This window comes from Panulirus ornatus, chromosome 41 (assembly GCF_036320965.1).
Source record: "Panulirus ornatus isolate Po-2019 chromosome 41, ASM3632096v1, whole genome shotgun sequence".
Taxonomy (NCBI): Eukaryota; Metazoa; Arthropoda; class Malacostraca; order Decapoda; family Palinuridae; genus Panulirus; species Panulirus ornatus.
In genome coordinates this window covers 18,469,238-18,483,415 of record NC_092264.1, presented here as the reverse complement: position 1 = coordinate 18,483,415, position 14,178 = coordinate 18,469,238, and the positions used below count along the sequence as shown (strand labels likewise).

The following is a 14,178-nucleotide window of genomic DNA, read 5'->3' as shown; positions in this document are numbered from 1 at the left end:
TGAGGAAGTCTCTACCAACATTTTCTTCTTTCCTGTTTCTGTTACCTGCCTGTCTTTAAGAGTCAGGTATACAAACACCTGCGTGCGGAACCCTGATTAATTTCTACAATCTTTATCTCTTACTTCCCAGACAGCCTTTGACTAGGACATGGTCTGCTTGTGACATGTAAGTCATTATAAAAAAAACTTTGAAAACTTTGGGTATATGAGCTTCAAGTACACGGGATTATATTAAGGGGAAAAATTGGACGTTACAGGACCTCTTCACTTGTGAAGACGCTTATCCTCAGCCAATGGGAACCAAGCTTGACATTAAACATACACACCATTCTCTTCTTAATGGCACATAGACCCTTCTTGTGTAGTAAGTAACGTTGACTTGCCCTGAGCCTCTCCCTGACGATGTATATTATCCACTTTAGTCAATATTTGTCCTTCTTTGATGCCAAGACGTACATGAGTATGGGGCCGAAATGAGTTAGTACTAAGTACAAAGAAGGGTCACTGACATCCCCTGCTAACATCATGTGAGGAATCTCTGAGTCGGACGCGTTAACTGACATCACACATCCACTCACACTACACATATCCCCTCACATGGTATTGAGAGAGGAAATTACCTAAGGCCAAGTGTTGTGTCTTGGTTTCTGTATACTGCGTGAACGGTGGCCACTCTCGGTGGCCGCTCTCCCGTCCTTTAGTTTGTATATGTATTTCAGTGGCTCTCTGGGTAGTGGTATCTCAGCTAAATTGATATCAGAATAGGTAAGAGGTCAGAGGAGACTTCCTGTAGTGTGTTTCAAGTCATTCTTGTGTGCAGTGTTGGGAGTGCAGATCTGGTATGTTACTGGAGGTGGTGGGTTGGAAGTCTGGCCAGCTGGTTGTGAATTTTGAAGCTGTTCAAGACAGACAGTTGGTTATTAGCATACTAATTATTAGCATACCATACTAATAGGTGGTGGATGTGTTGGTCAGGCTCTGTAAGTAAAGAGAGTATCAGGATGGGTGGGCGTATGATCAAGGGGAGGTATCGAGATGCTGAATATGTTCGTGGCTTAATATTTCATGTTTAAGAGTTGTATTTCAATAGTGGTTTCACTGTATGTGTGTTCTGTCATGTGTTGTGAGTGGTGTCTGTGGATGGTATGTTGTGGTATATAATAATCATGTGTCTACCTTCTTGTTCTTCTTGTCTGTGTTGTCTTAAAGTTGTCATGGTATACACGAGGAGAGAAGCAAGGTAGGTGTGAGTCTGGCTTCTCAAATGTTGGTTACTTTCATGATTTCTTCTTGGAATAAAGGGACAGATATACAAATACGTATATATATATATATATATATATATATATATATTAATGAAAGATATAGATTGTGTAAGAGGCAAACACCACGTCATGAAATTCTCGGTTTTATGTCGGGAATTCTATGCCATATTATCGTTTTATGTGGAAAATGCTATGCTACATCATCGTTTATGACAAGATTGCTATGCCATGTCATCAGGAGTGTCGACCTTACGAGATCATCAAGGCTTTCCATCACGGACGGTGGGAGAGGCATGGGAAACTGTGCCCTATAGACACTCTCTCCCTCCCTCCCACACCGGAGAGGTGGGTGAAGGTTGGCGACTTGATGATGTAGACGAGATGTCTAGCATTAGTGTGTGTGTTCACTTTCAATTCACTGCTCATTCTACCTCACGTTCATCATCATACAACACATCACAAAACATCATCCTTGCTTCACACTCACAACATCAACACACATCATCACACTTACTACGTTAAGGACACAGAGCAATACAGTAGCGCTAGGGACTCAGCCTGACTGTACATTTCGTAACCATTTTAAGGTTGGCCATTTTTCTTCATACTTCAGGAACATATACAAAACGTGAGTAAGGAAGTGTATATGAGTGATCTTGTTTACCATAAACTCTCCCAGATGAGTGGAGGTTGATAAGAATCATGGCATCAAATTTAATCTCCGTTGAAATGTAAATTCATGTCATTTATTTCGTTATCAGAAATAGCTGTGCAGTGTATGAGTGGCAAAGCTTACAATACTTGTATTAATCCAGTATTGATCACGATCACTCTAGGATTATCCTGGATTAGAGATTATTCTTTTCGTATCTGCCTTCATTTCGTATTCAAAATTCTATTTTTTCTGATATTCTAATTTCCATGGTTGTCTATATTTATTTTAACATTCACAATTGTTGATAATTACTGTTCACTTTCATTCATAAGGACTTTCATTAATACTCATCTTCACTCGTATTCACATTGTAACTACCCATCGCCTGTAATCTCATCGATATGTAAGAGTTACAGTCTGTAACGCCATTGTAACAATTTGTGTGACCAGGTAAACATCTCAGGTCAGTACAAACACAATATCTCCTTTGAATACGTGATTCTGTTTTATCGGGAGGGAGGAGCAAACACGTCTCCAAGTCACTGCCAAACTGTTTTAAGGCTTGTGATACATATTCTCAGAATCAATTACGAGGAAAATCACTGAAAAATATTAATTCTAATTAGTAAAGCTAATCTACCATGGAATTTAAAACTTTGATGGTAGACAAAAAGGGGAGAGAGAGAGAGAGAGAGAGAGAGAGAGAGAGAGAGAGAGAGAGAGAGAGAGAGAGAGAGAGAGAGAGAGAGAGAGAGAGAGAGAGAGAGAGAGAGAGAGAGAGAGAGAGGATATCTTTAAAGGATCGTTTGAACTATCAGCCACTGCACGTCGTCTTTGCCGTTCGAGCAACATACTGAACCTGAAAATGATTTACCGCACTGTGTGTCTTTGGACATTTGCATGTAGCGGAGTCACTGATTCATCTCTCCAGTCCCGCAGTCGACTGGTAGACCCCGCCAGTTACCAGTGTCGGATGACCAGCAACCAGTGAAGTCCACGAAGGTCTTAATTCCCAAACTGGACCCATCCTGTACTTGTAGTCTTTCACGCAGGTGACTCACTGATGTCTGTAACATTGAACAGACTCATCCTTCGCGTAACTGACCCACGTACTCTACATCTGGCTGAGTCTGTACCCACTCAATTCCCAGATTCGACACGTTCCCTCTCCAAGGTACAGTGAGGAGGTCTACCCTCGGAGGCAATTGTCAGCGCTGCTTCACATCTGACGAAAAGTACAATGGTTTACGATGATGAATGCTAATGAGGTGGGAGGAAGGGTTGGGGAAAACAGCAGATGACACAGTGCTGAATCATCGTTCACTCATTAACATGGGAAGAGGGGTGGGGCTTACTTCAGGTCCCCTGACCTCGTCTGCTGATTGGTTGATTAACGAAATTGCCTCTGGGATCTTGAGAAGCGAGTTACGTTATGTAAAAAGATTTTATTTTCCTACAGGACGTATTTTCGAAGGGTTTGATCCCCATCCAACAGATACAGCTGTGTGTGTGTGTGTGTGTGTGTGTGTGTGTGTGTGTGTGTGTGTGTGTGTGTGTGTGTGTGTGTGCTAAATTACCTATCTGTAATTACCCATGTGCGCTGTACGAGGAGGGAGTTCCAAACTCGTGGGGCCACATCTCATGAACTTTATTCATTGTCACATAACTCTTCAAGTTTCTGTATGTTGTCTACATTTATAGTCTGACGACTCAACTCATTCCATTCGTTATGAATGTATTTCTTTACATTTGTGTCTGACGAATTTCTTGCTTGATTCCTCGTTACGGGAACTGGTTGTTCTGTCTTGTTATCCTTCGAAGAAATATTCACTGCTGACATGATCAAACATATCTAGAAACCTGCAGAAAGGTTATGATCAAATCACCTCTTATTCTTCTCTCTATCATGATTCATGTTAACACGGTTCATCTGATTATATAGATCCTGATCTATCGAACATGAATCCCACAAGTTGCCACCAGAGGAAATGAAACCCAGACTCCAGGGAAGAGTAGTACATCACGACACAACGTAAAACTCTTTTACATAAAGCATTACTGACGAGTGGGACCCTCCTCCCAGGCAGGTGGCCGCCAGTGAAACATTTAGGATTAGATTCGACAATGACCTTAAAGAGAAGGATCTGATTCACTTCACATCTATCAATCTTACAGCAGAAACACATCATACTTCTGATGGTATCATCTTTTCCATCACATTCAAGATGTTTCTTCCATTACACAAAGACAATGTATATTTTGATTCATGTATAAGTATTGATAAATGAGTAAAAATCAGATCAATGAAAAAGGCGTAAGTGTTCTCATTTTGTCTGATCTTTACCATCAAAATTGTCTACGTAAGCTTAAGTGTCTTGCTGGGTACATAACCACCTCCTCCCTCTCTCCTGTGGTCACGCTTGCCAGGGGAGTGGTTGTAGAGGAGAGAGCCCCCTGCCTCGCTAGCCTCTCCCTACCGCCGTGTAGGCCTCGCACAGAGACACTAACGAATGGTGTTATCCGAGCAGAGACCTGGTGTCTGTATCATGATACACGAGGACCACCAAATTGGCTGAAATCTTATCTGTAACCAGTCAAGTGTTTGATACATGATAGAGAATTATGTACCAGTTGTATTACAAAAAGGAAGTTATAATTAAGGTTCATCCATAGTTTATGAGTATTCGATATGACTCAGAAGTTTTGAATAGGCAGAGACATTTATAGACAAAATGAGAAAATAAAACATTTTCAGCAATACGATCGCACACGAAACTACTGTAGATAATTTTCCTATCATTCTTTCTGTTCACATTTGTAGAGTGCAAGAGTCTCAAGGTTACATGAAGCAGTATGTATCCTACAGTGTAACGAAGGTGATAACAAACTGATAAGAGGAGTCCTATGTACCAAGATTCTTCTGATACTGAGTATGAGTAAATCTACATACAGAGAGAGACATATTTAAGGGAAAAAACATAGACACACACACACACACACACACACACACACACACACACACACACACACATATACGAAAAGAGCAGGTTTACAACATAAAATACACAGTCACATACAGATACAAAGAGACGTTCACACACACACACACACACATTCAAGCAAGCAAGACCAAATGAAGAGACAGTCAGTAAATATAAGAACACAAATAACAAATACACAGACCAACAGACATATATTTACAGAACAAACTAAGAACAGAACACAAACATGAGCAGTAATGACCATCTTCATGCACTAAGAAACGACCTAACGCCACAGCGTGCAACATAAAGTCTACGGGGATCGCTTGCCACGTTTCACTTACTATAAAAAAAATCTCGCTGGCTTTTTCATTACTCCGTACCTTACTCTTCGAATACATTGAATGGAAAAATGATAAAGGATATGTCATATACATATATATATATATATATATATATATATATATATATATATATATATATATATATATATATATATATATATATATTATATATATATATATATATATATATATATATATATATATATATATATATATATATGATATAAGCTACATGCTGTATATTCTTAACTTCTCTCTGTTACTGGTTTCCTCTGGTGGAAGGTGTCATCATTTCTCTATCTATACTAAAACCCCTGAACCTCCCTCCAAGACCTGTGGCTCAGACAGTATTTTTAACCTAAGCTGCTGACAAAACTGAGATTTACCTAAGGCCTTAGCACAGGGCCATCGTCAAAGGATATATATATATATATATATATATATATATATATATATATATATATATATATATATATATATATATATATATATATATATATATCTATATATATATATATATATATATATATATATATATATATATATATATATATATATATGTATATATATATATATATATATATATATATATATCTATATATATATATATATATATATATATATATATATATATATATATATATATATATATATATATATATATATATATATATATATATTCTTTTTCTTTCTTTCTTTCTTTCAGTCAGACGAGGTTTCTTGGTTGAGGAACGTATAGAAATATGTTACATGTTCTATAAAATCACTGATGACATTGTAATAAGAAAAGGTATATTTCTGAAATAGATTACATGCATCGCTTAATATAAGAAAACAATCCACATTCTTATCTCTATACTTACCTTTGAGTAGAAAATCATCTATTCTATCTATCTATGTAAAACCTGTATAGTGTTATACATCACTTCCTCATACAAACATTGTTATAGAAAGTCTTGTGCTATAACATCTGTAGCCACGTCAGATAAAGGGTGACAGTGTATCTATATATAATGTTAACTAAGTTATCTATATATTATTCAGAAGGCTATACGAAGTGTGCTATGTATGAATGATCAAGACATATATTAGCATGATTATTTAGCATGACTGTAATGAAATGGATAATTTCACATTTATTTACACAATAAAAAGTCTGTATTTATGCACTAAGAATTGATAACATAATAACTATACATCTATTTATTTAAGGAAATATAGATGAATTACAAGGTAATTTTGCATAACCCTATACATATTGCATAACCATATACATTTCAGTGAGTGAAGAGCAATGAGAATGCGTGTTTCAATATGTTCAGTTTGCATGCCTCATGTTTACGTTCATATCATCGTCTGAACACAACAGGAGCCAATCATAGTTCCACAGAATCATACTGTGCGTTCAGACTACTGACCAATCAACATGCAGGAGTTTTACACTACTAAGTGAACGATACGAGAACCAATCAGAGTGCATCTCTTTCCTCACATGCAAGTTACTGGGTGTTTGACGAAGTCGTTTGCTTTCCAAATTGCAACACAAGTAAATTTGATCCATTGTTGAGGTCAGGAGGAATTTCCCATACACCATGATGGTGATGAAGGTGAATCCCTCAGAGGTACTCTAGTGGATATATATATGTATATATATATATATATATATATATATATATATATATATATATATATATATATATATATATATATATATATATATATATATATATATATATATATATAGAGAGAGAGAGAGAGAGAGAGAGAGAGAGAGAGAGAATGTTTGCCTCAATCCGTCCAAAAAAAAAGTTTTGATTTCCTTTTAAGAAGATTCTTGTTTACCTCCCACATAATCAGCAGATTAACCGAAAATAGAAGTATTTCTTCATTATCAAAATAAGAAATTCTAAGTGTTCTGTTGGCTGTTTATTTCTACTTTGGACCTATTGCCAGTCAGGGTCCTTAAGACTGCCTATGGCAAGTATATCCACCACGCAAGAGACCTCAAACATCTTCAGGTGCTCAAGATAATTCAACGACCACATACACTCACATTAGGTACGTGGTCCATGGCAATTATATAACTATATCCTTGATTATATGATTTACTTTCTTAGTTTATTACATTAGAACGAGCAACTATGCTTTTATGCTTAACCAATTGTTAATTAGGATTATATTCTCAATTATTATTCTTATTTCATATACTTAGTTGATCATTTTATGCGTGAAAACAATAGTAAATTATTTTTTCTTAATGACATACATTTAAAGGAAGAAAAACTATAGTAATACGTTCAGAACAGGTGAAATACTCATTTGCCTTACACTATCGCTATATGATGCAAAGAGACAAGCATACACACAGGTGAAGGAGGCTCGTTGCTAATGATTCACGTGTATAACTCTCGGGTTAATCAGAATATGTAAATAGAAGAACTGTGGCACTGGAAACGTATAGAATAAAAAGAAATTGTCCATGCATTTTCGAATGACGACTACACGACCATGCATAGATTATCTCCATGCGTTGATGCATTTACTACCTGTTCCCGTTGCCACTTTACATATGGTACTCTACCTTAAAGTTTCATATTTGTTGTCAAATCTTACCTCCTTCAACCACTGAAACAGATATGACAATTATTAGACACACAGAAGCCGCCCTGGGAGAAACATATAAGTTACACCAAAATTTACTAGGTACGTTTTCTTTCATGCAGCATATGATCATTTTCTGTAGTGCCTCTTCATGGGTAGCTATAACAGTGAAGAGAGTGTAAAGCAATTACCATATTTGATGTGACTGATGATGACAAGTGAAATACAGAATGAGCAGGATGTACAATAATAGTGTAGCAAAGTATGTAGCCTACGCACTTTAGCATATACCAAGCTTTACAGACATGAGGACGACATTCATGTGATGCACTGGACACAAAGGATAATTGATGTGCGGATAAAGTGAACTGTTGCGTCAGATTATAGTCAACCTTAAGAGATACGTTTACTGAACATCAACTAGAGACCATAGCAACATGATCTTTTAGTGTTGTGGGAACACGACATAATATTTCTAGGCTTGAAAAGCAACAATCATTAATATCTTTTTATCACTGTTCTCTTTTTATTCCCCTTTAGCATAAGTTAGGACGGAGTTAATTAAAAAAGAAATAATGCTAAAATGACGTAGAATATTACTCTATTTTGTCATGAACCCACAACACTGGGAAAGTGTGTAATTTGGCTGAAGTTCATAGATAGTATTATGGTTGGATTACTACCTTTTTACACAGTATGTTTAATAGTCATGCCTTTCATTGTATGAATATCTTGACACCTGATGTATCACATTGTTCTACAGTGAGATCTTCTCTCATAATGAATTACATACATTTTTCATTGTAAGTGTTGTGTGATAGTGATCAGTCATATCAGAAATTACTGCCTCGTTTCTAAGCCTCCCATATGGATTGATTGAACACAATGCTCAAATATAATTATTGCTTTTGACTTTGAATTACCTAAGAAAGGTTCAGCGTCAGAGCCAGCAGAATGGCCTTGATCTTATTCTTGCCTAAAAGGATTCCTTAATAACAACCTCAGTAAAGGTTAGAATCACAACCTCATAACCGGACTGAATATGTCATGACCATCAATAATAACTTACAACATAACAGCCATATTGACGCCTTCCTCTGTAGGTTCCTTATATATGTATCTTCCTACCTGAAGCTGTACACATATCTATAAATAATTCAATAGTTACTTTATATCTTTTATTGTATCACTGGCTATTCAGAGGTCAAGTTACGTCACAATCATCTTCCCTGATGGAGACGAAAGATATGGATAAGAAATATCAGAAGGTTGACCTTCAAGGATCAGCTCCTGCACATGTAGACTGGCAAAATGCCACTGTGACCTCGACTTTGGTGAATAATGAAGCGCCAGACGTTCTCATGGAGTCAGCAAGAGGCGCTGCTTTCCGTAATCTCCAGACATCTAGCGGTGACTGCATCAATCTAGCGGTGACTGCATCAATCTAGCGGTGACTGCATCAATCTAGCGGTGACTGCATCAATCTAGCGGTGACTGCATCAATCTAGCGGTGACTGCATCAATCTAGCGGTGACTGCATCAATCTAGCGGTGACTGCATCAATCTAGCGGTGACTGCATCAAAGCCTAAACATCTAGCAACACTTTGTTAACATGTTCTTGTTATCAGTTCTACTGATGAATGACAGAGGCGAGTGTATATGTTCATTCCTGACTTCATGGTTATCTAATATGGACTTCGAGAACACTTGCCATAGAACTCCTCTCTACACAGGGAGGTGTACTTGAGTGCTCAAGCTTTACTCACGTGCTAAGCTTTTCCTCCTGAGCTTGGAGACGCGTCGTACGAGGGCGGGACCCGCGTTTGACAGCATCCGCGAGAGTCGACGGATTGGGTTCTTGGTCTTCTCGTCCTTCTCGTCTTCAATAGGTTCTCCTGAAGATGATGATCAAAAGATTTGTTAAAATGAACGTTATCACACACACACACACACACACACACACACACACACACACACACACACACACACACACATAAATAGGAAACAAACCATATATCTAAAATGCATCCCTGCTACATTGGCTTTTGACCTCTTGTACCCAAAGACAGTGGTATTTCTGACCCCATTTCTATCTGAGTGAAATTTCTCCTCTCCCCAGCCACGTCTACCTCAGCACCCACCCTCTCTCAGCCCAGCCTCCCTGGCCTAGGAACTCACCGTCCTTGATGGGGATGTGTACAGGAGGATGCACAGAGCTCCGTCGTCGGACCTTCGATCCCCTGCGGGAGTCCCTCCGCGTCACACGCCTGGAGAGCTGCCGTCTGGGGCCGCCGGCAGTGCTGCTCCGGCGACCCCGTGATGCCCCGACCATGGTCCCGCCTGCCCCACTGTTCCGCTGTCGCACCAGGAGAGGAATCCCGCTGTTGGAGGAGAGCAGATACGTCAGTGAGCGTGGTAAGGCTGAGTGAAAGTTAGAGGCAGAGATGTGAACTGGGACTTGATGATATTGGAAGATGCCTGGTGACTGAGATGAGTAGTTTAATGAAGGGATACAGTCTGGGTGTCATGTAGACAAGAGACGACGTCAAAGTATGAGGAGACACGGGTGTGGTGATATGAGGAGGCTTTAGAGAGGGAGGGAAGACTGTGGAGTGAGGGAAAGATGATGAACTCGATGGAGACGACATGAGTATAGTCAAATGGTTTCCTGTCTCTTCGTAAACCCGTTTCTTTTGTTTCACGTAACACTGAGGCTGAAGAGGAGGGTTTGGTGAGAGGGAAACGTGTAAATATGTTTGCGATGGAAAGATAAAACACCGGTTAAATGAGGGAGAAGAAACAGGTTTAGTGGGAGAGGGTAAACGAGTTTAGCGAGAGTTGGAGTGTTTGGGAAAGCTATGTAGCAGAATACCTAATGTTCTATGACGAGGTTAGCTGCTACAGTACAGTGGGAATTTCCTAAATTCCTACTCTATACAGAGGCAGACTGAGTAGGGGAAGCATAAGGCTCCTCCCCACCGACCACCATAGATGGAGACATGACAGTAAAGCAGAAGGCTTCAGTATGGACATACCATCTAGGGTGGAGATAGAAGGTAAAACAATGATAGATTAGTGTGTCAGACTACATGCTGATACTAACTCCACTCACAATGACAGCAACAGCTTCTGGATATTGTCTGCCTGTGGATAGCGATAATCCAAAGAACTATAGAGAGTTAGACTCACACACTCAGTAATGTGTTACAACCAGTCTCATATACATTCCATACACAGAGCTACAGAAGACCATTCTAGATTTTGTAAGAAGATATATCATAATTGTAGATATGTTTCTAGGACAGCAGTTCACACAAGAATCATTTACTGAGATTTGAACGCTATCTTATGCGAGGTTCGAAACCAGTTATATCTTAGCTTAGAGACTGCTTCACTAGCTCTTAAAAAACACTTCACAGTATCTGCCAAGACCCTCGAGGCGTCGCCCTTGTCTTGAGCAGGAAGCCGTCAACCTTTGGCCACAGGGAACCAGCTCACCAACTTAGCATATATCGTGACATTGGTTGATCCTCAGGGCAAAGACGATTGAACAAGAGTCCGACTGCAGGCAGGGCGCCCTGACCACGTCCTCTGTCACGCAAATTGTGATCAAATAGGTAACAATATCCCTGATCTCTAACACACACACAGATTCGGTACAACCCAGTGGTTTGTTGTTCCTTACATTCCTTTACATTTCTTTGTAAAACGAAACAACTAGTGACTCTTTTACCCTTTGCAAAACTTTCAAACATCTTCATTAATTAGTGAATCCCTTAACCTGCCAAACATTATCATAAAACATGCATCAGTACTGAATCCATTCATCAGTTGTCTGGGAAGTTATGACCCATTCTGCGAGGATTTGTGCATCCTCAAACCTCAAAACCAAGTAAGAATCAGATCTTGTACAGTCAAGACCTGGACGGAAGTTGTAAGTACATGTATCATCGATTCAGAATACTCTCCTTTGACCTTCAGCTCTGCTCACCCACGTGTACTTATGCATACAACCTTTGTGAGGCTCTGTATTTCCGATGACCATTCCTCTCTCAGAACAATATCTAATAAGGTTTTCCTCATTTCTGTTTACAACAAGGACTCCAGGCCTCTCCCTCCCCATTTTACCAACAATTTCCTTATCATTCAACCTTGTATTCAGATCGCCTAATACGAAGGTTGGATTCCTTGCGACAAAGCTGCTAGACGGGTCACTCAGCTGTTTTCCAAAAAGCACTCTTATCTTTTTCATTCCTCCCAACACCAGGTACATAAGAGCTCACAGTCACCCACCTCTCGTAGACTGTTTTCATTATAACCCACGTCAATCTTGAACATTTTTCCTTACACAGTTTAGCACAATCCCACATCCTCTCCCTCTGAAATGCCACCTTCATTCGCTCTCGTTCCCTCACTAACCCCGGACTTTACCACATGAACATTCCCAGACCATTCTTACCCTTCCCCTTGGGTTCAGTTTCTCTCAGAGCCAAAACATCCAGGCTTCTCCAGTCTACAAGGAAGACCTGTTGATTAACTTTGCTGGGAAGAAGCTTATGGTAACTCCACAGAAGATAAACAAAGTCATTCTACAGACAAGAGACATACAGTAACTTTGCAGAGAAGATTCTCACAGTAACTCTACAGTGAAGACTTTTACAGAATCTCTACAGAAGCGAGCCTTACAGTAACTCTACAGGGCGTTGGTTTACAGTAGTGCTACAGGGATGAGCGTTACAGTATCGCTACAGGGAACAGCCTAAAAGTTTAGTGGAACAGGAAACGTGAGATGTGGAGTGGGAAGTTTCTCCATAAGTTTGCCCTAAAACTTTTCTCTGTCTCGAAATATTTTCATGTTATCCTCCAAAGCGCAATAAAAACCCTAGCCGAAAATTACATTTCATTTTAATTATAACCAAAAGTAATTAAAGCGTCAGTTTTCGTTCATCCAGACGGCAGACATCTGTACAAACGCCGGAAATTTTTGTGTCATAGAAACATCGCAATGAAAGTCTGATGATAAAATGACACAGAACATAACCAATGTTGGACGTATGGACGAGATATAACATAAGCCTCCCACACTCGAACCTTCTAACAAAATATTAATCAATCTTGTGATAAAACCATCATCAAAATCTTATCTTAAATTAAAATTTTCTTACAAAATAAGAAAATAAGACTGATATTCTTTACCATTTCAGGTCATAATGTAATTTTTCATGACGATTTCTTATGCCGGGGGGCTCCAGCCTCTGACAACAGTGTTCACGGAGGCCAAATCGTAGGAGATATAGAGGAACAGATAAGCTTAAACCACAGGTTCGTGAGGAGGTGGAGAGCTGCTGGTGAGGAAGAGAGGAAAGTGCCACTGTTAACTGAACATGTGATCTATATTGAGACATAAACACAGCGAGGACGACTGCAGCTGAGGGGTTTGTGGAAGGATGAGTAAGGTACAGCTGAAGGGTTGAGGAAGACCTTAAGGTCTTCGTTTTACCTCTGGCCTCAAGTTTTGCTCTCTCTCTCTCTCTCTCTCTCTCTCTCTCTCTCTCTCTCTCCCAGATACACACAAGGTACTCACCGGACCGTCACACGCCTCATAAGACGGCTCAAAAATTCCTTGACCGTCTCGACGGCAGCTGTGAGACGTCTCCTCCTGCCCTTGGTAGTGTTGGAGGTCAACCTCGAGACGCCAGCTTCCTCAATCCTCCAACATTTCTCACTCGTCAAGTGTTTCTCGCGTAAGTGTTTCTGTTTACATGGTGAATCTTTCCCTTCCTGTAAAACGTCCAGCTGTGTGGAAAACCCATTTACATCTTGTGACTCATTTTCATGTCGTATTTCGATATTTCCCTTCGTTATAATGTATACTTGAAAATATAGATCTTTCTCATTCTCTATACCCACAAGTGACGGTTTATCAATGAACAGTACGCAGCTATACTTTATATGAGACCATATACCAGGATATATCTCCGCTATATTTTGATGTGTTCTATACATTTAAATCTATCCTTTTTTGTTCCTGCTTCATTTTATGAGCAAATGTGAAGTCATTCGTTATAATTTTGTGTTATCTCTGAATACACGTGTACCACATACCGGCCACATATCTCTATCTAGGATCACGTTAACACCAGTGATGAAAAGTTTGTCTATATATAATCATATGCATAACTGACACATTAGATAACTGTGATTATGCCGATGGTAGATCATATGTATATATATATATATATATATATATATATATATATATATGTGTGTGTGTGTGTGTGTGTGTGTGTGTGTGTGTGTGTAATGAAAAAGATGCAATTTGTGAATCAAA

General features: G+C 39.1%; 1 protein-coding gene across 2 annotated transcripts in view; it reads right to left on the bottom strand.

Moving 5' to 3' along the window:
- LOC139761735 (uncharacterized) overlaps window positions 1-14,178 on the bottom strand; it is a 306,001-nt gene that overhangs the window by 238,806 nt on the left and 53,017 nt on the right. For both annotated transcript variants that reach the window (XM_071686139.1, XM_071686140.1), the window contains exons 2-3: window positions 10,026-10,228; window positions 9,614-9,742 (exon numbers count right to left, since the gene is read on the bottom strand). In XM_071686139.1, coding sequence (XP_071542240.1) covers window positions 9,614-9,742; window positions 10,026-10,228 — 332 coding nt within the window. The remainder of the gene's footprint in view (window positions 1-9,613; window positions 9,743-10,025; window positions 10,229-14,178) is intronic.